At 44.1% G+C, this 24,068-nt stretch overlaps 1 protein-coding gene across 2 annotated transcripts in view; it reads right to left on the bottom strand.

Moving 5' to 3' along the window:
* Positions 1 to 22,502, bottom strand: part of ABCE1 (ATP binding cassette subfamily E member 1) — an 85,293-nt gene extending 62,791 nt beyond the window's left edge. The window contains exons 1-9 of one of the 2 annotated variants that reach the window (XM_078766103.1): positions 22,411 to 22,502; positions 21,592 to 21,703; positions 21,370 to 21,455; positions 21,165 to 21,262; positions 19,953 to 20,070; positions 19,706 to 19,843; positions 13,387 to 13,456; positions 13,114 to 13,210; positions 12,941 to 13,030 (exon numbers count right to left, since the gene is read on the bottom strand). In XM_078766103.1, the coding sequence (XP_078622229.1) occupies positions 12,941 to 13,030; positions 13,114 to 13,210; positions 13,387 to 13,456; positions 19,706 to 19,843; positions 19,953 to 20,070; positions 21,165 to 21,262; positions 21,370 to 21,455; positions 21,592 to 21,694 (800 nt within the window). In that variant the 5' untranslated portion in view covers positions 21,695 to 21,703; positions 22,411 to 22,502. Of the gene's footprint in view, positions 1 to 12,940; positions 13,031 to 13,113; positions 13,211 to 13,386; positions 13,457 to 19,705; positions 19,844 to 19,952; positions 20,071 to 21,164; positions 21,263 to 21,369; positions 21,456 to 21,591; positions 21,704 to 22,185 lie in introns of both variants that reach the window. The other variant, XM_078766104.1, reaches the window with a different exon arrangement.
* Positions 22,503 to 24,068: the final 1,566 nt, after the last annotated feature.

A 24,068-nucleotide genomic window follows, 5' to 3' on the forward strand; every position in this document is an offset into this window, starting at 1 on the left:
TGGCGGGACGTCTGCCACATGGGAGAGGCTGTATTGCCAGCGCGGGTGTGGGACCAGGCCAAAGTACACGCACGCTGGCCGAATGTAGCACCAACCCCGGCCCAGACCCTCGACGATTGGGGGGCCCTGGTCGACCTGTTGTTGGCCGGGGTACACATTGCACTAAGGCTAACCGACCAATTAGATGAAGCGGCCGAGCAGTGGGACATGGGCGACGATAAGAAGGCCGATGTAAAGGACGACATGTTGCAAATGCTTGCCCAGGAATCCATAAGGGCCCCCTCCCCAAAATTTGGAACCCACAAGGGCCCCCTCCCCAAAACTGGAACATACAAGGGCCCCCTCCACAGCCGCAGAATTGGGCCGTGCAAAAGGACCCCCCACCCCCCCCCCCCCCCCAAGACCTGAGCTCAGTCCCGGGGCTCTAGGCAACACCCCAACACCCCGCCCTGCCTTCCCTTTTTCACCTCAACCCACCCCGTCCAACCCGTCCCAAAAATCCTTTTCCTTGAATGAGAGACGTAACATGAATGAGGAATGAATGTATATTGGGATGTTAATTGACGTGTGTATCTGGCCAATGTATTTGTCTGTATGACATATGCAAAGCAGAGGGTTTCGGTGTGAAGCTTTGTAAGTGGTCTACTTGACATTCCCTAGCGACTATCCGAGGGAACAGGTGAGGTCCTGAACTGAGTCCGGATTTTCATCTGTTTGGGAGTGTTGGGATTCGTGTGGAGGCACGAGGGTGCGCGCCAGGACGGAGGGCGGCGTGGCGTCGTCGCGTTGAGATGGTTGTGCCAGGTCGATCGGCGATCTCTGAATTTAAATCGGATTTTTGTCGTGTGTGTTGTGAAATTAACGTCTATCCGAGAATCCTGGCGATGTTCGTTTAATTAAAGTGTGGTACAAACCTGTGTTTCCGCCGTGCGGCTCCGTGGAAGTTTGGGTAGAGTTATTGTGCGTTCGGGCAGGAGCCGAGCGAGCCGCGAGTCACGGGTGTGCTGTATGAGGTTGCTCGGAGGATGTGTGCCCAAATGCATTGTGGGTCATTTCGACTTTGCTGGATGTCGGACGTTCATGTCAGTATCTTGTCAGAATCTTCTTCTTCATGTCATGTCCTTCATCCTTCATCTTCTTGTCCTTCATCTTCATGTCAGAATTAGACATGAGTCATGAGCCATGTCAGAATAGTGGGCGCCTGCGATATACATGCCATGCAATGTCACAGGAGGAATACGTTATTCAAGATGGATTTATCATAGTCGAATGAAGGATTTCAAGACAGAGTAATTAATTTCCGGTGCCAACAGGAAGTCTTGTTCATACAGTAAGTGAGATACAGTGCGAATAAATGAGATTCAGAGAGATCTCTGATTGAGGTAGGCAGAAATGTCACGTTTTCAACAGAACGCTTATCCGAGGAAGGAGGACGGTCGAGGTTTCAACTGTCGGTATGTGGTGTGGCTTCATGCCAAGGTGTGGGCGCGAGGAGGATGTGGTTGTGTTTGTCTGTCTGTGGAGTTATACGGTTGTTGGATTCGTAGAAGCTAGCATTTTGCGATGTGGAGCCACGATAGTGGTCGTCTGTCTGTCCGGATGTGGAGTTCTTGCAAGGAACGGGAATGTCGCCGGACTTGTATTAGTTGTGGAATGAGAACTGGTACCACCTTTCTCCGTTTGAAGTTTGACCTTTTAAAGTTCATTTGACCTTTGTTCGAGATTTGTAAGAGAAAGAGGTCGGAGATAATTCACTAACCTTGGAAGAACGACAGGCTGTCAGTCTACTGGAGGTTGATTTAACGGCAGGATATATAGGACTTAAATCTGGAGAATATCGGGACATTATATTGTGGGTAAAACTGAAATCATGTACGTAATTAGTGAACAGAGAATATCGAGTTCTGTTTGTCGTTGTAATTGTCGTTGATGTCCCGATTCAGGGGTCTCAAGAAATAAACAGACTTCCGGTGCCGACCGGAAGCGTCAGGTACAGTACGCTTGAGTTTAATTTAACCGGGCCAAGCACAGTGACGTGTGTGACCGAGCAATGGGGATAGTCATGGTAAATGGAGGACAATTGGGAAGATGCAAAGGGATGCAAGTAACATGAATTAAGTTGTGGTATCAAGAGGTGGGTGCTGTATATTGGTATATTGGTACACCAAGTAAGTATATTGTGGTTATTATAACTCGCTGATTATAGGGGGCGCCGGGCGCACCAAGTACAGATCGGGTTGCATGGTGGAGCAGGCGCAGGGTGGAACACCCCGTGTGGTTGGAGGTTGAAATGCAGTGAACATGCCCGATTTTGGCTTTGCGAGGCTCCGGATAGAAATTGGCATTTCGATGCTGTGGATTATATTGTGCCTGCCCGGAAAGGTGATGTCCTGTGCTGGGGCTGGCGACATGCCTCTGTTATTTGTCTGCCTGTCGGTCTGATTGTAAGTCTTTGGTACTGGGAGGGATAATTGAGTGCTCAGGCGTCATTGTTCCATGGAGGCAGGTACTGTGAGTCACAAAATTTGGACCTGGGATGGGATATAAGGTCAATGAATCAGGGAAAAGTGATTTCTGATCGCTGATCCGATCTGGTTTTGAATTGTTTGATTTAATTTTGAGTTGATTGGAGGTAATAAGGATTTGTGTCGATTTCTTGATTTGAGTTGATCTGGAAACAAAGACAGATGGGATTAATGTGTATATCAGGAACATTTTGGAAAAGAAATATGGATATATGACATTACTAAAATATAACCAAGCAATTGAGAGTTCTTGGGTTAATGGGATATAAATAAATGCATCTACAAGTTGATGGTTTATAAAAAAATTTAGTTCTGGATGATACTTAAACAATGAACAATGTTGGCAATATACAAAGAATGTGACTTGTTTTTTGGGGGGAAAACATGTGGTTTAAAAATGGTTGGCTAAGTTTTAAAGATGGAGATGTTTCGCAGAACTCTTATGATTATTTATATGAGTGGTGGACTATTCCATGGCGAAGCATTTTTCAGTTTATTGAAAGTTGGATTTTGTAAAATAATGGTTTAATATAACCACAGTAGAAAATAATATACAGATTTGGGACATTTTGTAAACTTTCGAATAATGAGAAGATTCATAAAATTCATTTTATTTATTTCATGGAAAATATTTGGGTTGCAAGTGGAGAAGCATGGTTGAAATTACGATCCAGTGGATGATATATATCCCAACACCATACAGTTGATAACGTGTGACGTCTACATACCGGTGCCATTTGTATTCACTGGTGAGAGTGGAAATATGAAAATTGTAAATGTGATGATAAAACTAGGTTATTTTTATTGTAAAAAAATAATAATAAATAAAAATAAAAATAAAGAGGGAGTATCCAGGAAAAGGATGTTCAAGTGAACTTTGTGCTGTGAAAAGAATGTCGAGTTAATGGAAGTGTTTTGTTCGATTAATTTTGTTCAATTTGTGTTCAAATGATCAGTTTATCACAATTCAAAAAAAAAAAAAAAAAAAAAAAAAATGCATCGTATGAACCAGAAAGGAAAGGGATGGACAGAGACGGGCGATGTTTTAAGGTGAAAGAAGGCTGTCTTTATGATCTGTTTAGTGTATTTTCCAAAGGAGAGGGTTTTGGTCAATGATGATGCCAAGATTCCGGATGTGAGGGAAGGTGGATACTGGGAAACCATCGATGTTGGGGGCAAAGTTATGGGTGGATTTGGTGAGTGGTTTTGGGCAAACGAAGATTAATTTAGATTTATCATAGTTAAGTTCGAGGAAGTTGATTTGAAGCCAGAATTTTATTTGGATGCCAGAAAGGAGAAAGGAGATGCTGAAAGCCAGAAAGGAGATGCTGTTGTCTACTCTGAATGACAGGTGGTGGTATCCAGGGCGCTGAGGAGTTTGTTCACGTTGTAAAGTTTGTTTATTTAGTTTGTTTATTGTAGAGAAGAGTGCTTTTGGGATTCCGGAGCCAGAGTGGATAATTTGAGAGTAGTAGGTGGAGTAGAGGACATCTTTGCAGTGCTGTAGGTGGTCCTTGTAGGCTTGGGAGTGAACTGATTTGGGTTTAATAGGCACAAGCTGGTCTAAACAGGGTGAGGAGGATGGTGTGATTGATGATGTCAAAGGAGGCGTTGAGGTGAGGAGGATGAAAATGTTGAGGTTGCCGGCGTCAGAGGAGAGAGAAGGTCGCTGGTGATTTTGAGGAGAGCAGTTTCAGTACTGTGGCTGGAGCAGAATCCGGATTGGGATGTTTCATACAGGTTATTGGCAGAGTGGTGATGTTTGAGTTGAGTGGCCACAGCACGTTCCAAAACTTTTGACAGAAAGGGTAGGTTGGAGATGGGTCTGAAGTTATTTAGGGTGTCAGGGTTTAGTCCAGGGTTTTTCCAGAATGGGGGTGAAGTTTCACGAGTTTTTGGGGAAATCGGTATGTGAAGCTGGATTAAGTTGGAACTGCTTGATGAGCCATGGAGATGGATTGGGTTTTGTTGTTGGTTGTCTGGGAGTTCGGTTGTTGCATTGGTGTCAGGAGTGCCAAAAGTTTCTGTGTGGTGGACACACTCGTTGGCTGTTGTCTTGTGTGACGTGGATGGAGATGTATGTGGCTGCGTGTGACTGCCTGGAGTCGGGAAGGCGGCTACAGTGGTTGATATTGGTTGTGGATTGTCCGGGGTGCTTCGATTTGCATAGGGGGTGAAGATTGGGATATTACATTATTTTAAGTAAGTATTGGCATGAGTAATTACATAAGTAATTATGAGTTATTATGAGTATTAGTTATGAGTAAGTGATTATTACCTTCGCAAAAGCGGAAGGTTATGTTTTGATCGCTGTGTATTTATTTGTATGTCTGTGTGTGTGTGTGTGTGTATGTGTATGTTATTCGCATAACTCAAAAAGTATTCAACCGATTCGCATGAAATTTGGTGGGATGATAGGTTATTATCCGGGAACCATTTGATTAGATTTTGGAATCGATCGGGTCAAAGGTCAAGGTCATGAAAAGGTCATGGATGTGATTACAATATCAAACTTTTGGCGGGATAGAATGGTTTAATTTGAAACAAATCTTCCCGCATGACAACGTAGGTGTGGCTTTGCTACACAGATCTTGTAGTCTTTTATTTTGGCAACAAAAGTAGCTGCGGCGAAGGTATGCGCTCTACCGAGTGCCCGTTCTAGTTTTAGTAAAGTTACATGTTTCGCTGTGTTGTGGATCTGGGGACAAGCTAGTTTGATGGGTACCCTGGGGTCTTCGGCGTGTCTATGTGTTTGGCTGTCTGTTACACCGGACTCTTGAATGGGTTTTCATGAGACGAATTTCAGACATAACAGTGAGAATCTATTTTGAGCGAATCACAGTGGGTGAGGAAAACATTGTGTGTGACCAGACACCAGAACGGACCATAATTGAAATTGGAAGTAGACCAGGTTATTTCTATTATTTGTTTATTCGTGAAAATAAATAAATAATAGGGGGAGGTTAATGGAGGTTAATGGTGGTTTGTTTGTGTTAATGGAGGTTAATGGTGGTTTGTTTGTGTTAATGGAGGTTAATGGTGGTTTGTTTGTGTTAATTCTAGTTGAAACTGTAGCTGAAGTAATTTTCGTTTATTTTTATTATTTTATTGATTTTTTATGATTTTGATTGATTTTTTGATTTGATTTGAGATTTGAGATGATTGATTTTTATTAATTTTATAATTTTATTTTTATTGATGTTGGAAACAGGTAATGGGATGCTGAGAGAAGGATTGAATTTAATTTGAATTGGACTGGATTAAATGGGATTGAATTAAAAAATTGAATATTGGATAAAATTGGATCCACTTGAAAAAAGTGGATTAGGAAATTGGAGAAAAGGTGTTCTATGAAACTATGAATTGAATGAATTGAATCTATGAATTGGAGACCTGTAGACCAGGCGTTCCCAGGAGACTTGTGGACCAGGTGTTCCACCAGAGGAAAAAGACCAGGTGTTCGTGGAGCACTTCACCTGCAAGAACGCCTTGGAACCAAGGTGGAAGGGACCAGTCCAGGTGTTGCTGACTACACCAACGGCAGTCTTTTGCGAGGGCAAGACCTCGTGGATCCACGCCACGCACTGTAAGTTGGCCATACAAGCACCAGACACTACACCACAGCAACCACAGTAAGGATGGGCCTAATCATAGGTACAATACTATTGATAGCGACAGCAGCTAGGGGAAACTCCGATTCCAATAGATGCGAAAACGAAACCCGACACCTCACCGTAACATGGGGACAAAGAGTATCACTACCATGTTTCGAACAGAAAGCCCTGCACACAAATTGGGTGAACATAAATTGGCTAGCACTGTCGGCAGGGCCTGGACGCGTTGGCATGGTACTACAAAAGCAACGAGAGTTCCGGGAAAACGGGCAAGCTAGCATTGAGACCTTGGCCCAACCAGGATACAAATGGGGAACCCCTGATTTTAAGCTACAAACACGCACGCGCCTAGAGAAAGGCATGACTATGCAGGTCCGGTGCAGCGTCTGGACCCCAGGAGCGGCCAGTGGCGAAACTAAACACACACCATGCATCGAATACATACTCACGCCACACCCCCAGGATAAGGCCCCAAAGAGGGGGGAAAACACATATTGGAAAGTGGCCAGGGAGGTGGCAACAATTCAAAATAGGACACACTGCTGGTCGTGCATGCACTTTCCCCAAGCAGGCACCACAGGAATACACATGATAGTGCTACCTCTGTCCCTCAATGACCTCTGCTCACAACCTATCGATTCCCCATGTTTAGTCACCACGCTGGAAAGAGAAGGGGTTGACAACGGCAAGAGTTGCAATCGACAATTTAATTATCGCCCGTCAATGATTGCCCATGTGGCCGAGAAGCCTGCCCCCGTCTGGGTCAAACCACAGAAAGGGACGGTCTGCCTCCAGGGTTCCGGCCACTTGCGTATGGGAGAATCAGAATGCGCCTACACTCTCCCCGGGAAGCTGGGACAAGGGAGCTCGGGGATTACATTACGAATAGTACTGCAAGATAAACACAACCACAACATAACGGCCATAACATTCTCTAGGGGGGTTAGTAGGATTAATGGGGTGGTAAAGGGACTCCAGTGCTTATCCACCCACCTGGTCCCACCCCATGGGACAATGTTTATATGCGGCGACAAGGCTTACCCCTATTTACCAAATAATTGGGGGGGCACATGTTATTTGGGTTCAGTCCTTCCTGACGTTGAGATACTGGATGAGCTAGACCCAAAGTCCTTGGACAGGCGTTATAAGAGGTCAGTCATGAACGAAGATGGAACCACTAAACTACACGGGAGCCTATGGGAAAAGGTGTTCGGTTTCTTCTTCCCAGGAGCGGGCACAGTCATGGATAGTTTCCGGATAGATAAATTGGCTTTGGCCCTAGAAAAGGTGGCAAACGACACCGCTACGGCTCATGACATACTATTGGATACGGTGATTCACATGCGTACAATGGTGATGCAGAATCGGGTGGCTTTGGACATGCTCTTGGCAGAGAAAGGAGGGGTATGCGGAATTATAGAGGGAAAATGTTGCACTTACATACCCGATCCATCTGAAGGAGTGTCAGCCGCAATAGTGAGACTAAGGGAAACTAGCCACGCCCTGACGATCGATCGGATCGCGCGCGAAAATTCTTATACATTTAGCTGGCTCACTGACTGGTTCCGGGGATGGACGGGCACCATAGTGAAGTGGTTATTGACCGCACTGGCTGTGATAATCGGGGTAGTAATTTGGGGGGCACTAATGAAATCTCTAGTCCTCCTCTGTATGAGAAAGTATTTTACAGGATGGAAAGTGAAGAAGCCGCCGACAACGACTATGGCTCTGACCACAGAGGCCGTCGACCTGAACGGGTCCTTCAACAAGGCAGTTGCGACCAACGCTCCAGAAAATTGTATTGAATTTTGTGACGACTGTGATACTTGTGCGGATCCCATGTGGGAACTGGCTGCTGCCTGTAACGGTGTATGTGATGACTGTGATACTTGTGCTATAAACCCCTTGCGTGTACTGGCTAACGCTGCTTATGTATTACAAGCTGACAGGTGCACGCCCCCTTTCAACCCAACTATGGATCTGATTGCGACGCTGGGTCTGGCGGTCGAGGGACCCGACGTGGATATCTTAGACGCCGCAAGCCGACCAGGCGCCCAAGGGAGACTTTGACATAAAGGAAGTTCCTCTCTTTGCTTCATATGTATTAAGTTCAAATGCTTCAAGTGAATCGGATTTTTACGCTCTGTACCCTGACCAGGAAATTGAGACACAAGATACTGACAATATTATGTATTCCCCAGAACAGCAGCACGTGAGGGATCTCATGGGCATGATCGTTGATTAACTTCGAAGATCTGCAAGGACTGAGTCTGCAAAGGGTGGGGGGAGCAAGTTCCGCAGGGGAGGTGACTGGCCCCCTGGCGGGGCAGAACCTCATCTGGACCAGACGCCTTCGTTGTGGATCCGAAACGTTAATGGACTTTCATGTTCTGAGCCCTCAGGCTCCAAGCACGCACCACACGACACGTTCGCCAAATGCACGGGCGAGGCGCTTTGGGCGCACGATATGCCCTTGGGAGATACCCGCATTACACAATTATTTTTCAATAAAGCCCGATGTGGCACGTTGTCTCTTAAGATACTTTGTCTCGACGAGACAAGAGGAAGGAATGTCAAGTCGTAGATTCGTTATTGCTAAGAATTCTGTATAAGACGTCTTGAATAATATGTTATGATTTTAATGTTGCTTATATGCTATTTTCATAAGTGAATAAAGGGCTTTTCTCTTCGCTTTAGTATAAATGAGAAATGCTCGCTTCGGTCGTGCTGGGCAAATGGTTTTTCGTATACGTGTGCCCTTTCACCTAGATAAGTCCGGTCGTAAAAACCCTCTTTGATTCGCAGATGGCGCCTCGAGCCGCGGGCTGGCGGACGTTTATACGCGCGTGGAATGTGTAGTTTCATGTAAGATGCTTGGATTGTAAACCTTTGGATAATGGTCTTATCTGGGCCAAACATGCACTCTTCTCTCTGTGAGTTACATTTTCTGTCACCTCGGAGCTTTGAAACTCCATCTGGTCCGAATGATAAGGTGCGTGCTGCACTCCCCCGAATGACAGAGCGGATAACGGTGGGGGCTAGGGATAACGGTGGGAGGAACTCTCGCCAGTTCCTTTGTTCTCTCGGAGATTTTCTGATAATCGTGTTCCTATATAAGTAAACTGTGAATCTTTGCACACCAGGAAGGGCTGAACGTGGCATGAGGGCAAGTCGTGCTGTAGATGTTCGCCTTCCTCCGGATCTGTATAAGTTGGTTTTTAATAAAGCTGCGTCATTTTCAAACTGTTTGTGGACTTCTTTTGCAAACGAAGAGCCGCTTCTTCACATATATACATACATACATACATACATATATATATATACATACATACATACATACATATATATATATATATATATATATATATATATATATATATATATATATATATATATATATATATATATATACAGTGGAACCTTGACTTACGAGTTTAATTCGTTCTGTGACCGAGCTCGTAACTCAAATTGCTCGTATCTCAAATCAAATTTCCCCATTGAAATGCATTGAAATGCTATTAATCCGTTCCAGCCCGCCAAAAACCACACCAATTTTTTTTAAAATATACAGTATATATAAAAATATCTCGCGCTTTATATTTCACCTGTATGCAGCATACAAGTTGGCAGGATGGCCTGGACTGGAGGTACGCACACTTGACTCTAAAGTCTAAACTGTCCAGCCTGGGTTTGAATCCCGACCCAGCTATAACCTGTCATGTCGGTGTTTCACAGGCAGGGTGATTCATCAATGTGTGTACCACTAAACTGGGCACCCCGTTTGCGTCCCATTAGTTGTTGGATGTTAAGGATCTCACCGTGTTTTCCACAAAGAGAAGGCGAGCTATCGCCGGCACTCTGAACAAGTTGTGGCCTGGCATGGCATGAACATGAAAACATGAACATGAACATGAAATGTTCGACATGAACATGAAATTTTCCAAAATAACCAAAATGCGAAAACAAAAATGCAGCGCTATACGACAGAGATACTGTACGTGCACGGCAAGATAACCACGTGACCGGAACCCACCTGGCGGCGTAAACTCAAAATAACCGAAATGCGAAAACTAAAATGCAGCGCTATACGACAGAGATACTGTACGTGCACGGCAAGATAACCACGTGACCGGAACCCACCTGGCGGCGTAAACTCAAAATAACCGAAATGCGAAAACTAAAATGCAGCGCTATACGACAGAGATACTGTACGTGCACGGCAAGATAACCACGTGACCGGAACCCACCTGGCGGCGTAAACTCAAAATAACCGAAATGCGAAAACTAAAATGCAGCGCTATACGACAGAGATACTGTACGTGCACGGCAAGATAACCACGTGACCGGAACCCACCTGGCGGCGTAAACTCAAAATAACCGAAATGCGAAAACTAAAATGCAGCGCTATACGACAGAGATACTGTACTTGAACGGCAAGATAACCACGTGACCGGGTGGCGAAAGCTCGTAACTCGGATCTCGGCTCGCATCTCAAAGCAATAAACCGCCCGAGCGACGGCTCGTATCTCGAAAAACTCGTAAGTTGGGGCACTCGTAAGTCAAGGTTCCACTGTATATATATATATATATACATACATACATACACACCAGTCACGATGCGATTTCATACCATCAGTGGTGAACCGCCATTAAGGTATCCCATCCAGCTATGCTGTACCTTAATGGGAGCGATAAGTACCATCTGCCACATGGCACATTATCTCTGGTATCCACTCATTATATGGAATCCCCCGGATGCAGCCGGGAGCAAACCAATCCAAATATATGTTCAGTTCTCCAGCTTTCAATGAGCGCAAGTAATGACGTCACTGCCATGTACATACGCTCTGCCTGCCAAGCTCTCAGGAGAACCCTCTGACAGAGCAGAATTTTGATCTTAGTTCAGATACTGTCATAAGTGTATGTAAAACTCACAGTTACCGACCTGGTTTCGCCCTTTTTGGGGCTCATCAGGGCAACGCAGTGAGTCTTGCATATACTTATGACTCTGAAAACCTTTCGGTTAAATACCAGTCACTATGCGATTTCATACCATCAATGGTGAACCGCCATTAAGGTATCCCATCCAGCTATGCTGTACCTTAATGGGAGCGATAAGTACCATCTGCCACATGGCACATTATCTCTGGTATCCACTCATTATATGGAATCCCCTGGATGCAGCCGGGAGCAAACCAATCCAAATATATGTTCAGTTCTCCAGCTTTCAATGAGCGCAAGTAATGACGTCACTGCCATGTACATACGCTCTGCCCGTCAAGCTCTCAAGAGAACCCTCTGACAGCAGAATTTTGATCTTAGTTCAGATACTGTCATAAGTGTATGTAAAACTCTGAACATATATATATAGTAAAGTCCGCTATTTGAACTGAACGCCTCGGAGTAACGCTCGATTGCTATCCGTGACTTTCCGGTCTTCAACGAGGGGAATCACAGGACAATATATTTTGTACCCCAATTTTCCTGCCTACAAGATCTGCTGTTGGCTTTTACATCAACCCAGGAATGCTCTTACATGGTAAAGTGCATCGTGGTAGAACTGTGTAGTGCTCGTACACACTACAGTAGCAATTTTGTCTCATTATTATAGAAATATTATAGAAATAAGAAATGAAATGCAAAATTCACGCGTGAACAATTGACTTTTTAACATGAAATATTCGCTAATGCATGGATGGTTCGCATGTGAACAATTTACGTCTTCTTTTGACATCTCCAATGAGGCCCCCTGCAGTTACCATCTGGTCTGGCCGGATGAACTAGACCTAGAGGTACGCACACTCGGCTCTAAGCTGTCTTGCCTGGGTTTGAATTTCAGCCCAGCATTAAACTGACGTCCTAGTGTTTGACAGGTAGGACGATTCATGTGTGCGTGCCCCGTCCCTCAGCCGGACGTTAAACTGGGCGTCCCGTCTGCCGGCATTAGTTGGTGGACGTTGAAGATCCCACGGTGTCCTTCACGAAGAGTCGGTGAGCAATCACCGGTAGCATGAAGAAATTACAAATTCCTAACGTAACCTGGGGCAATGCATCAGTGGCACAGCCGTGTCCTCAGCCAATGATGATACCCTACCTTATACTGCAAATGAAAGAAGAATAAATTACCTCTCATCACACAATCCCCTTACCTCTCTCCTTCCTTCGCTCTCTTCCAGGCGATGCGATGGAAGCTGACAGCGTGTTATTATTTTACAGCCATGTGCGTGTGTCAAGGCACACACACCAACTTTCCTACTCTCCATTTTTCCATTTTGCTTTCTGTTATCAGCGTGACGACCACAAGTGTTACCAGCTACATCTACAAAGGCATTCATACATCGGCGTGACGGCAGTGTTACCGGCATTCGTATATCATTTTTAATCAATTAATCTCAATTTTAATCCTTTTGTCCCATTCCTCCCTTTTCTCATTGATATATTAAAGTGGTGTTTATTTTTAGGTCACAAAAGTAAACATTTTTCAAAATCAACTCTTGCTATTCAGTTGGACCCTCAGCGCGCTCACACAAATATGCTCCTCTACTCCCTCGTGCTCTTTTCCCATGCCCTGGGGCACTTTAGCAGCTCTACACAGCCGAGTTCTTAGGGGCAGTAACTACCAGATTTAAGATTTAAACTTAAACTCCTCAAAACAATCATTCAAACTAAAAACCATGTTCAGTTATTGGTGTGTTACTTACAATTCATTATAATCGTACCAAAAAACGTTTGATACAATTTTCATTGCACTGGACCTTTAAGGTGCTAAAACCATCACACAAGCAATCTGTAGCAAGTGACCTGTCAGGGTTGAGCAGGGAACGAATAGTAAGGGCACACTTCAACCTCTGCTTGACATCCAGGTAGCTGGAAGGCTCGTCAAACATGTACCTGCAGAAAATGGAAAGCACACGATGAATATAGATGATGAGTTAAGGAATAAAGGTTCATCAACGGTGAATGCGCTAACATACACATCTGCTCGTTGAATGCACACCACAGCACAGGCAAAGCGCTGCAGCTCCCCGCCTGACAGGTCTTCGACATTCCGCGCACGCAGGTGGCTCAAGTCTGAGGGAATGGGGCACGATGGGTGAGAATGACAACCAGATGGGCTTCAAATATCAGAAATCGTGATAGCTGTGGCGTTTGATCAGATGTAGGTATCGCACTTTCAGATCACAATTTGTCAATGTTCAACAACCATCATGTGAACTATTAAGTACCGACTGAATCGAGGCACATACCGAGGCAATCACAAATCACTTTCTGCGTATTCGTCTCATCTTTCCGGTCCAGAATTGCACCAACTGTGCCCTAGAAGAGAAAAAAAAAATCAACATGTGATGAACAACACTGAGCAATTGGAAACTTGGTATTGATCGTTCATGTTGTACGCTTTGACCATATTTCGATGGACGATGAAAGAAAAATACTCGTCATAGAAATTGAGATGCCAAACAGCGTCAATACTTGGTATTACTTGGTATGCTATTGTGTCAATACTTAAGAGATTAGTATTTTCCAGGACTGCTGAAATAAAGAAACTGTTGAAAGGTTTTGGTACAAAGCTCGAGAAAATTGCAATAGTTTGTCATGCTTCTAACAACCACAGCAGCTCCAACAGGTAAAACAGCATGAAGATTGTTACGGATTCGTCACTTCCGCTGTTGTGGTTTTCATCCACTTGAAATATTTCTGATTCTATGTACTATTATTGTCTTCAAAAGGTTTATTGTTCATGAACTGCTTGCAAAGGATAAAAGCGTTAATGTTAAAAAGAGACAGGCAGCGGATCGGGAGCCGGAAGACGAGGAAGAAGAAGAAGGCGAGGGCGTGGCGAGTGAAGTCGGACAAGAAGCGAGTAGCTTCCAGCTCCGTAGCGAGCGTTGTCGAACGAAAGTCTCGAGTGAACTTTGAGTTTCCTTGGAAGGAGTTCCTGCGATAGGTGTTATCGCTGGGGAATTGAAAAACCTGCGTGGTCAGGTTTGGGCGTTGCGATTCCGAAGAATCATCGCCGGGTCATGTCGACTCAAGTAAGAGCCGTCGGCCATTTTGACCCTCGTGCTTTGTTCATCAAACGGTCTTGGTTACACGTCAGTTATTTCACCACCCTGTCTTCTGTCGGGGATGTGTGTGTGCAACGCTGAGTTTGGAGATTAAGTTGCGGTTTGCCTGCTGAACAGTGAATGTTAATATCTGGAGGGCGCCTTTGGGATTTCCAATTCCGCCGCGAGTTTGCCTTTGGTTTTGGACCACGTGACTTTTTGCGTCGCTTCGACCGCCTACGCCTGAGAGCTGCTTCGGCGGTGCGACTGCCCTTGCCATCCGCACGGGATTCTGGTCTCGATTGGACATTGTTCTCGGGATCGCTGGAGCGAGTCAACTTCGTCTTGAGGACGGGAAATAGAGACATTGGGGAAGGTTTTTCCACTCACCTGGAACACCGTGAGTTATCCTATGCTAGTTGATGGTACCATCATAAGATGTATTGAGTGTACTTTTGATTGCTCTTTGTTGTACCGTTATTCTTGTGTGATTTTTAATACAATATTTGTTTATTGATAATCATTGGTGTGGTTTCACTATTGATTTCTGACACAGAATAACATATTTTTCTGCCGTGGCTCCTCTCGGGACTCGGAGGTACATCGTGACCAGTGGGTCGGGGAGGAGCATGTAACAGAAATACCTGAAGAAGATACCAGATATGGAACCAATTCACACTTTACAGCCTTTGCCCCACACCCTTTTAACCCAAGTCTGAAATACCATGCGTGTCACTTTCAAAGACTCCGTTACAGTCGAATCATCATCGCAAGCATTTCAGTGTGAACCAAATAATCGTACAATTTTTATTTTTATACATTTTCAGGACACAATTTAGGCTGTGAGCCAATGGGGTTGGTTGGTATCAGTCAGAGAGCGCAAGGCCAATTGTGATTTTTAGCAAAGTTAGGGTCCCTGGAGATGGAATATGTGTGAAAGTGGTGTGTAGCTCTTTGCATTTTCTGTATTATCACCCCATATACCACCCTGCACCTAAGGTTGACAATTGCCATATTTTTCACCTGAAATGTATATGGTCATTGTCAGTTTATGGTGTATAAATAATGTATACAAGTATTTTCACCAAAGCTTTGGATCTTTTTGGCAAAGATATTATATTATTCATATAACGATATAAAATATGTACCAGTGATACATATAATGGCCACAATGAACGTTCAAATGTGATCGAAATAAGCACTCGATATCCGACAAGACACCAGGGCCGGCTCTCTTGACATATCTCGAGGTTTTGATACAGTCTGGCATCCTGCCTTGCTCTCCAAACTGCCTGCCTGTGGAATAGATGGCCAACTCCACTCTTGGATTACCGACTTCCTCCATTCTTGTAGCCTAATGTGTGGCTCTCATGGAACCCTTTCTTCTCCTCTCCATGTCAAGGCTGGAGTACCCCTGAAGCAGTGTTTCCACCCCCATTCCTAATCTTCATCAACGGTCTCTCTGTCTCTGGAAAATCCTCTTTACTGATGACTCCACTCTGCCGTAGCATCCCTCATCCTTCAGACAGGCAACAGCCTCTTAGCTCTCCTCAGAACCTGGAAAAAAAAAAAAAAATTCACAAACTGGTCAAACACTTGGAATATGTCTATCAATCATAACAAAAAAAGAAGCGCGCGCGCGCGCGCACACACACACACACCTCACTTTCAGCCATGATTTCTCTTGGACAAGCCACATTTCAAAGTTGGCCTCCAAAGTTGGCCTTCCTTGGCCCGCCCAAGCTCCTGTCTACCTACAAGGCTTTCATCCTCAGCTTGATGGAGTATTGCTCTCCCCTCTGGGCTGGCTCCCCTGCCTCACATCTTGCTCAGCTTGACACCATGGAAACCAAGGCCTTCAAGATCAATGGAATATTTTGCGATGAAGCTGAGTAACCAAGGCCTTCAAGATCAATGGAATATTTTGCGATGAAGCTGAGTCTATGTGCCTATCACTTCACCATCGCCAACAGGTCGGTGGTCGCTGTGTTCTTCTGCCTCATCTCTATCCCCACCACCCCCCAAGTATCTGCAGGACACATGCAGTCTACCAGCTGTGAAACTCCTAGTGAAACTGCCTAAATCCAGAATCACTGCTCACTGCACTCAACTGTTCCTCTTTTTTTCCCCCAACAACAATCTTCCATACTCTTCAATCTCATTGTTCCTTCCAGGTCTTCAAGAAAGCTGTTCACCACCATCTCACATCATCCCCCAACCCAAACCATGATCTTCACTACACCCATTAAACAACCCCACCTCTCCTAAAACTTTGCTTACGTATCCATCTTGTTTATCCCTTGCTTTCCCCACGACCACTCATCAATTCTGTACACTCTCTTCAATCCCACTCCTCTCTCCAGGTCTTTAAAACAGCTGTTCACAGAGTCGTGTCAGTGGTCAATGCGTTCTCCCTTCCTTGTGTCATCTCCCTTCCACAGTTTCACCCGACGTCCCTGTTCTCTACTGTTGTTGTGCTTCCCTCTCTCTCACTCCCTTTATTATATTATATTAATGATGGGCCTGGTGTTGGGCTAGGGTGCCGTCAACCGTCAACCCCCCTGGCTAGGGTGCCAGCTTAGGATCCTAGGATCCTGGGTTCGAATCCCGGTCGATCGCTGAATTAACGCCAGGGGGGTTGACTCAGCCTGTCATCCTTCTGAGGTCGGCAAATTGAGTACCAGTTCACTGGTAATTCCCTGTTTGTCGTAAAAAGGTGACAAAAAGGGTTGGCGGCAGGAAGGGCATCCGGCCGTAAAACATTGCTTCAAAAAGGGGACCAAAAAAACAACAACAACCATGGTCCCCGAAAAAGGCCAACCCCCGCTTGCGGGGAAAAATGGCCTCTTAAAGGTGGTTTTTTATTAATGAACAGGATTATAAATAATTAAATTGATATATGTGGGAAAATTACATGCCCAGACCAGGAATCGAACCCAGGTTCACTACACCCCTAGTGGCGTTTACAATAGAGGACATGGATTTGTCTTACACCCCCCCCCCCCCCCCATTGGAAGAAGACCCTATCGTGTTCAGGCCATTGGTGCTCCTACACTGCTCACAATAAGTTAGGGATATTGTGGGAGTGAGTTAATTTTCTTATCGGGGTTAGGGTTATGGTATTCAAATTAGTGCTGTTAGCTCGATTCAAAATCCCGTCTCGGAACCGTCTCTATAAATTTTCAATTTTCATAACGGGATCTCGGATCGGCTCGGTTCCCGGCAAAGTAAAAAATAAAAAATAAAAAATATATATAAATAAATAAATAAATAAATAATAAGGCTTCAAAAATAATGGAATTTCATTACAATATATAAACAACAATGAAAAAAATTCATTTCTGATGTTGAGTACTTAAATTCCGACTTAGCTTCCATTTACCGGGATGAAATAAAATACACCGCCTACATGCAGATGATCGGCCACCGATGGGACCGGGTTATCTCATTACAGTTTGTATTGTCGTGTAATTTCTTGCTCGGAATGTCAGAGAGAGGGAGAAAATGTTTCTGCCCAGGCATATTCGAGTCCCGGTTGGAGTTTCATTATCATTTTGTGAGTTGTGATCGCCAAGGGGCTCGCTCCCCCCCGTTCCCCTCCCCTCCCCCGCCCGGCAATGCCGGGTACTTCTGCTAGTAAATTATAAAGCAGGTGGTGTAGTGATCACCCCCCCCCCCCTCCTTATTTTGACTCTGTGACTAAAGTAAACGTAATCAACTTATCAGGCCTAAAGTGGAGATAAGATAACCAAAATACTTTCACATTCAAACCGTCAAACCAAACCCCGAGGGATTCTTACAATTTATAGATTTAGCGTTGCAATTAAACATAAACGTTCATCAAAAACTCATTTCATAAAACTACATAATGTATTGTACTTGTATTAATACATTGTGTGTGGAATAATCCGTTATAAACGTTTTTTAATCTAAATAAACATCGTCCCTCCATTCACGGGCCTCGAGCGAGTCCCTCGATATTAATGTGCTAAAGACCATAGCAACCACATTCCGTAACTCGTCTCCAAGGACGGACACGTGACTGCAGCGTAGCGGGGCGAGGCGGAGTGATACAGCGGAAGGATTCAACGGTTTAAATGAAGCCGCGATGAGGCGGATTTTCATTGGGACCTTTATCCTGATTTCGTTACCTCCGCCACCAAAGGTCGATGGAGGTTATGTTTTCACTCCTGTCTGTTTGTCCGTTTGTTTGTGAACACAATATCTCAAAAAGTTGTGGACGGATTCGGACGAAATTTTGTGGAGATGCAGCGTGTGTGACAAGGACGACATGATTAGATGTTGGTGAAGATCCGGATTCGGATTCGGATTCGTTTGCAGTGCATTGTTTGTTGACAAGGGGAAAATCCTGGAACAGTGAGTTTACTTTATCTATCATCGTTTGTGTCAGTTCAGCTGCACTTGCGAAAAATGATGCTTGTGCAGAAGCAGAGTAATGAAAGCAAGGCTCAATAAATGCCTCTATTATGGAAAATATCTGCAAGAAGTTGGAATTTTAACCGGGATTTTTTTACCGAGAAATTGCGTCAATCAATTTATCTCGGGACCGTCCCGAGACCGTCTCGAAAGCCGAAACCGCCGGGATTTCGTCCCGGTCTCGGCTGACAGCCCTAATTCAAATCAAGAATGCTGTGTTTTTTCACACATTAATAACCATAGAATTAGGACCAACAACTTTTTTCAACATAATTAATACACAAAATCAACCACACCGAAGAACCTGCCAATATCCCTAACTTATTGTGAGTAGTGTATGTTTGGCAGCGAGTACTCTGGAAGCATTGACAGAAAGAGAGTGGCAATCATATGTGTGGGCAAATTGCATGCTCAGTCAGGGTCGCCCAGATAGCTCAGATGGCAGAGCACTGGTACAGTTTTCCAGAGGACCTGGGTTCGATTCCTGGTCTGGGCATGTACTTTTCCCACAAATATCACTTTAATCCTTTATTATATGTTTTATGTGTACGTGCATGTTTTTTGTGCTTAATTTGCTAGCTCTTACATGAGCCTCGACTTTGTGTACAATGTGTGTGTGTGTGTGTGTGTGTGTGTGTGTGTATGTATATTTTTTATATATATATATATATATATATATATATATATATTTGTTATCTGCATCCCTTATTTGTCCATCTTCATCGATTTTCTCCCTCTGCCCTGATGTTGGCGTTTCTCCTGTCTCCTGCTGTTCCCTTTGTTTTGTTGCATCCTAGCTCTTCCACGAGCATAGACCATGCATTTAAAAACAAATGTCAGATCAAATGTATCAAAATATCAAATGCAAATTGTATCAAAATGTTGGGAAAGGGCTCCTGGGACATTATTGATGAATGATGCTATTTGGGTTCATGACATCTTTACACTCGTATACTTGAATGTAAAACTATACAATTGAAAAACTCCATTTATAGTAGCTTTGGGCAAATGGGCTTCCACATTATTGGCTGGAGCTAAATTTGATTTTTAAATAATCATCAGAAAACAACTCAGGACAAACCTTAACAGCTTTGGGGATCTGGTCCACATACTGCGGCTTAATGATAGCCTTGAGGTCATCCTCCAGGATCTTGGTAAAGTAGTTTTGCAGTTCCGAGCCACGGAAGTATGTGAGGATCTCCTGCCAGTCCGGAGGTTCCTGCCAATGCATAGAGGTTGCTCAGGATGTGGTGCCAGTTTCATTCGCGCACTTTGGAAAAAGACCCGTTTCAACCACCTCATATTTGCCCTGTGGTTCACAAACTCACTTTAAAACGACCCAGGTTGGGTTTCTGCTTTCCTGCGAGGATTTTGAGAGCTGTCGACTTTCCTATCCCATTGGTCCCGACAAGGCCTAACACCTCTCCTGGTCGTGGAATAGGTAGCCTAAAGGAAATTAAGGAAAGGAAGAACAGCACATAATTGAAAAGGTCAATAGTGATAAAAAAAAAAAATAAAAAAAAATTGAGGGGATATTGGCGATGTGGGGGGTACACTGGGTGAACATAGAGAGGACCCTGAACAACTTAGGATGGGCAACAAAATACATGATTGCAAATGAAAGGTCATGCCTCCTCCACCGAACGAGGGTCAGTACCCCAAAAACACATAGCGCAAGAGCAACACAAGTCTCTTGGCGTGCTCAAGGAGGATCTTTCTACTTTAACTGGAGACTTCGTAGAACACATTATCCCACGCAGTCTAGAGGAAAAAAAAACTATATGGGCAGGGTCTGCGAGCAGCAAATTTGATTGGTCGAGATGATGTAAAATGCCATCTTGTACAGAATATTTTTGAAAGTGCCAAGAAGGCGATTTGTGTACTACAGTGTTCAAGTATACAATTCAATTGTAATAATAAATAAAAAATTTCGGAGGTTTACCGCCATTGCCACCAGTGTCTTTTACACCACGTTATTTAACACGGTACATTAGTTATCCGTGCCCATTGTTTGCGTCCTTTATGACGTCCTTAAAACCAGCAAATTTCCTGTTTTGAATGATTTTCAATTATATTTGATTGCCAGACAGTGAAAAAAATTTTTTTTTTTAAATCTCACTCCTCTCCGCACACAATCCATCGGCACAAATTCAGAGCCAACGTACTGCTGAACTACAGGTTTGTGTTCCGATGTGTTAAACTGTTAAACAAAACAGACGTACGCTACTTAATCAATACGAATCTGTTTGGAGATGCAATTCGGACCCAAAACCACCATCCGCACACCAATCTCAGACGATGCAACAAACGGATCTGTTTGAACTTGCAAAAGGCCATGGGAAAATGTACCAAGTGGCAAGCTTATTAAGCGTTGCACACAGCAGTTTAACGGTCTCGTCTCGATCACACCCAGCTGAAGGAGTAAATGTCAGAGTAAAACACGAATGGAACTACTGCAATATGACCAAGTGATAAAATAAAGAAGAGTGCGGTGGCAAATTAACCGCCCCATTTGTGATGCTCGACATTTACCACCTGACCTGTGAAGCTTGAATGAATTTGCACTGTAGCGATGAGTGGTGTCCTTCTCAAGATTGCTGGGAAGGTTGATGATAGATATTGCCTCAAAAGGACATTTCTGACAGTGAACAAAAGTATCATTGAATGATTCAATAAACATTTAAACATCACCATCAGTGTCTGGCTTTTAAACAAAACCTGGCCAACAAAACACACGGAGCACACCTTGACACAGATACCACAGCCAATGCAGAGCGACTCCGAGATCCACGCGATCTTCGCCATGTTCGTTACTTCGATGCACAACTTCCCTGGAAACACATCCCTTACAATCAAATGTCAGTCACGATGCTGATATTCAACGAAACATTCCTCCTTGAACATCAGCGCGGGGGGTTCCAGGTAGAGATGCCAGAGCATCTCAAGGCGCGATCTGTACGTACGTACCCATCCGTACTACCGGACACGTCTTCTTGCATTCCTGCCGGCACTTCTTCGGCTTGCACTTGTCATTGTTTACGATGGCGATTCTTGTGAGCTTGTCCGACATGGTGTAATCCTGCACAATGAAGGGGTGGGGTGGGGGGGGGGGGGGGGGGGGGGGAGGTAATGGACGTTATTACTCAAGTTTCACTGAAAGCCACGACACGTTATCCTATTTCCTGGCACAAATCTGGTGTTTTTACACGTGACACACGCGGTCCTTGGGAGTGTACCTCTGAGGTACCTGTCACACGGTGTAGTGGCGGTGGTATCATCAGTGGTATAAAACTTAAACGTACCAACGAAAGCAATTGTTTGGGGAAATTATTACCTGGTGGTTATACTGACTTAAATATTATTTTTCATAACAGGTTTTTGCCATATATATTGTGCTGGAAAGCGATAGATGTGTAATAACGAAAACAATCATGCATTTATTCTCTACCTATCTCGTATCTGATTTAAACTTAAAGTCTGCCATTCATTCGCTAGAGGCACATCTTCCAATTGCAATTAGCAAACTGATCAAGGTAAAATCAGCTGATTATCTGAATATACCGTGAGAATTACTCGTGACCGTTGTTTGAAAACTAATAAACAGGAAAAGCCTTCCACGTCTTCATCAGAGCTGGTAGGCCGCCGATCTATCCTAGACGCTGCGGGCCTGAAGCCTCTCAGCCTCGAATCAGAACGCTCGCTCAAGGCGTCCGACCGCAACTCAAGGAGCACTTCAGGCTACCCGGGGGGTTATGAACTTGGCCAGAATAATCAACGGCTCATCACCTTCCCAATTCGTTGATGAAATCAGACAACCGCGCGATCTCAACCATGCGCCTACAGCCAACGTCAGAAGGAGGAGGAGCTGGAGCTTGGATAGATATCATAAAAGGGGAGGAACCCTAAATAAAGGTTAAACTTTGCCGTTATTTCGAGTTTTTTTTTTTAACCGCTACATTTATTCAAGCTTCAAAGATAATACAATAGGATTTTGGATGTTTTGAAGGAAAATGTTTGTTGTGGAAATTTTGAACGACACAAAAATTAAGGAGGAAAGATACACCTTAGCCAATTAATGTCGTGATACATACCAAGTAGGAGTGCATCTAAATTAAAAACATTTTTGCTAAACTGAAAATACCTTCCGATAAATTTTGTTGTAAAAAACCAAAACAAGCTTTGTTACGATTAACTAACCAGGTTATGAGAAAAAAAAAAACGATTAACAGAATAACGACTTTAGAGTTAAATTCGTGTTGGGAAAGCTCTCGTGATTTTCAGTCTAACGGTTGTGGAAAGGCTTATACTGGTACACTGTATACCGGAAAGTCGCCGAATGGCGGGAACGATTGAGACACACTGGTTCAGTGAGCAGCCATGATGGAACGACTTTATTATACATACGCCACAGCAACGCGTCATCAGCTCCTCATTAGCATATGCAGAGCTGTACTTCCACAACATACATGATCATGGATACCTGGGAGAGGATAGCTGTCCGTCGCTGACGACGATGTCAAATGAAGAGTATAGTCTAGTAGGAAGACTAGGTCCCCCTGCACCCCCCGGAGATATACTTCTAATCAGTGTTTCTAGATTGGAAAAAATGTGTAGAAAATGACTAGCTATGGCCCCAAGCTGAAAAAATGTCCCACATACCATTTTTATGCAAATTACTGCTGCCATTATCAAAAAAACGATTTTTGACATATCTCAGCCAATATTGCAGATAATTGAAAAATGAAGGTGTCTAGACCCATGTTTTGAAGGGCATAGATCATGATAGAACTATTCATAACATGATTACATGTGTCTATGGTATACTAGTATGCTAATTAGTGCTTTATTTACAAAATAATCACAGTTTTACGAAATAATAGACTCATATTAAGGTCCGTCTACACAGACGTTAACACAAAGTTTTATTTTTCTAAATATTACAACTGTCAAAATAGTCCTAGCACTCAATGTGACCACTCTTCTCTTGCTTGTTTTAGATAAACATCATTAGCATTAGTGATTCTACACTGAGTCAGTCATCATCATTTTCATCGAAATCGTCAGAGTCAAACTCTTCTTCTCCTTCCTCTTCCTCCTCCTCTTCGTGCTCTCCTGTGTTCAGAAGATCCACCAGTGAGGTTGGTAGGATGGGACCACTGGACCACATTGGTTTCAACAGTCCTTCATCAGTCCTTATCCATCCTTGCTCCTCATAAGGTTTTGGCTTTTCGATGATAGGTTGATCGGCTCTTTTGTACAATGCTACGCGGTGGTTCACACGCTGGATGTGCGGCTTCAGGGCAGACTGGCATGGAGGAAGGCGAGCCAGATCAACCTTGGACTTGGATGTGAGGGTCTTGTCCTCTCCCACCATTTTTCGTAGCAGCTTGGCACGGACAATGTCCACTGATGACTCGCGACTCTGGCCGTACATCACACAGGTG

This window comes from Myxine glutinosa, chromosome 12 (genome assembly GCF_964187855.1).
Source record: "Myxine glutinosa chromosome 12, kmMyxGlut1.1, whole genome shotgun sequence".
NCBI classification, from domain to species: domain Eukaryota; kingdom Metazoa; phylum Chordata; class Myxini; order Myxiniformes; family Myxinidae; genus Myxine; species Myxine glutinosa.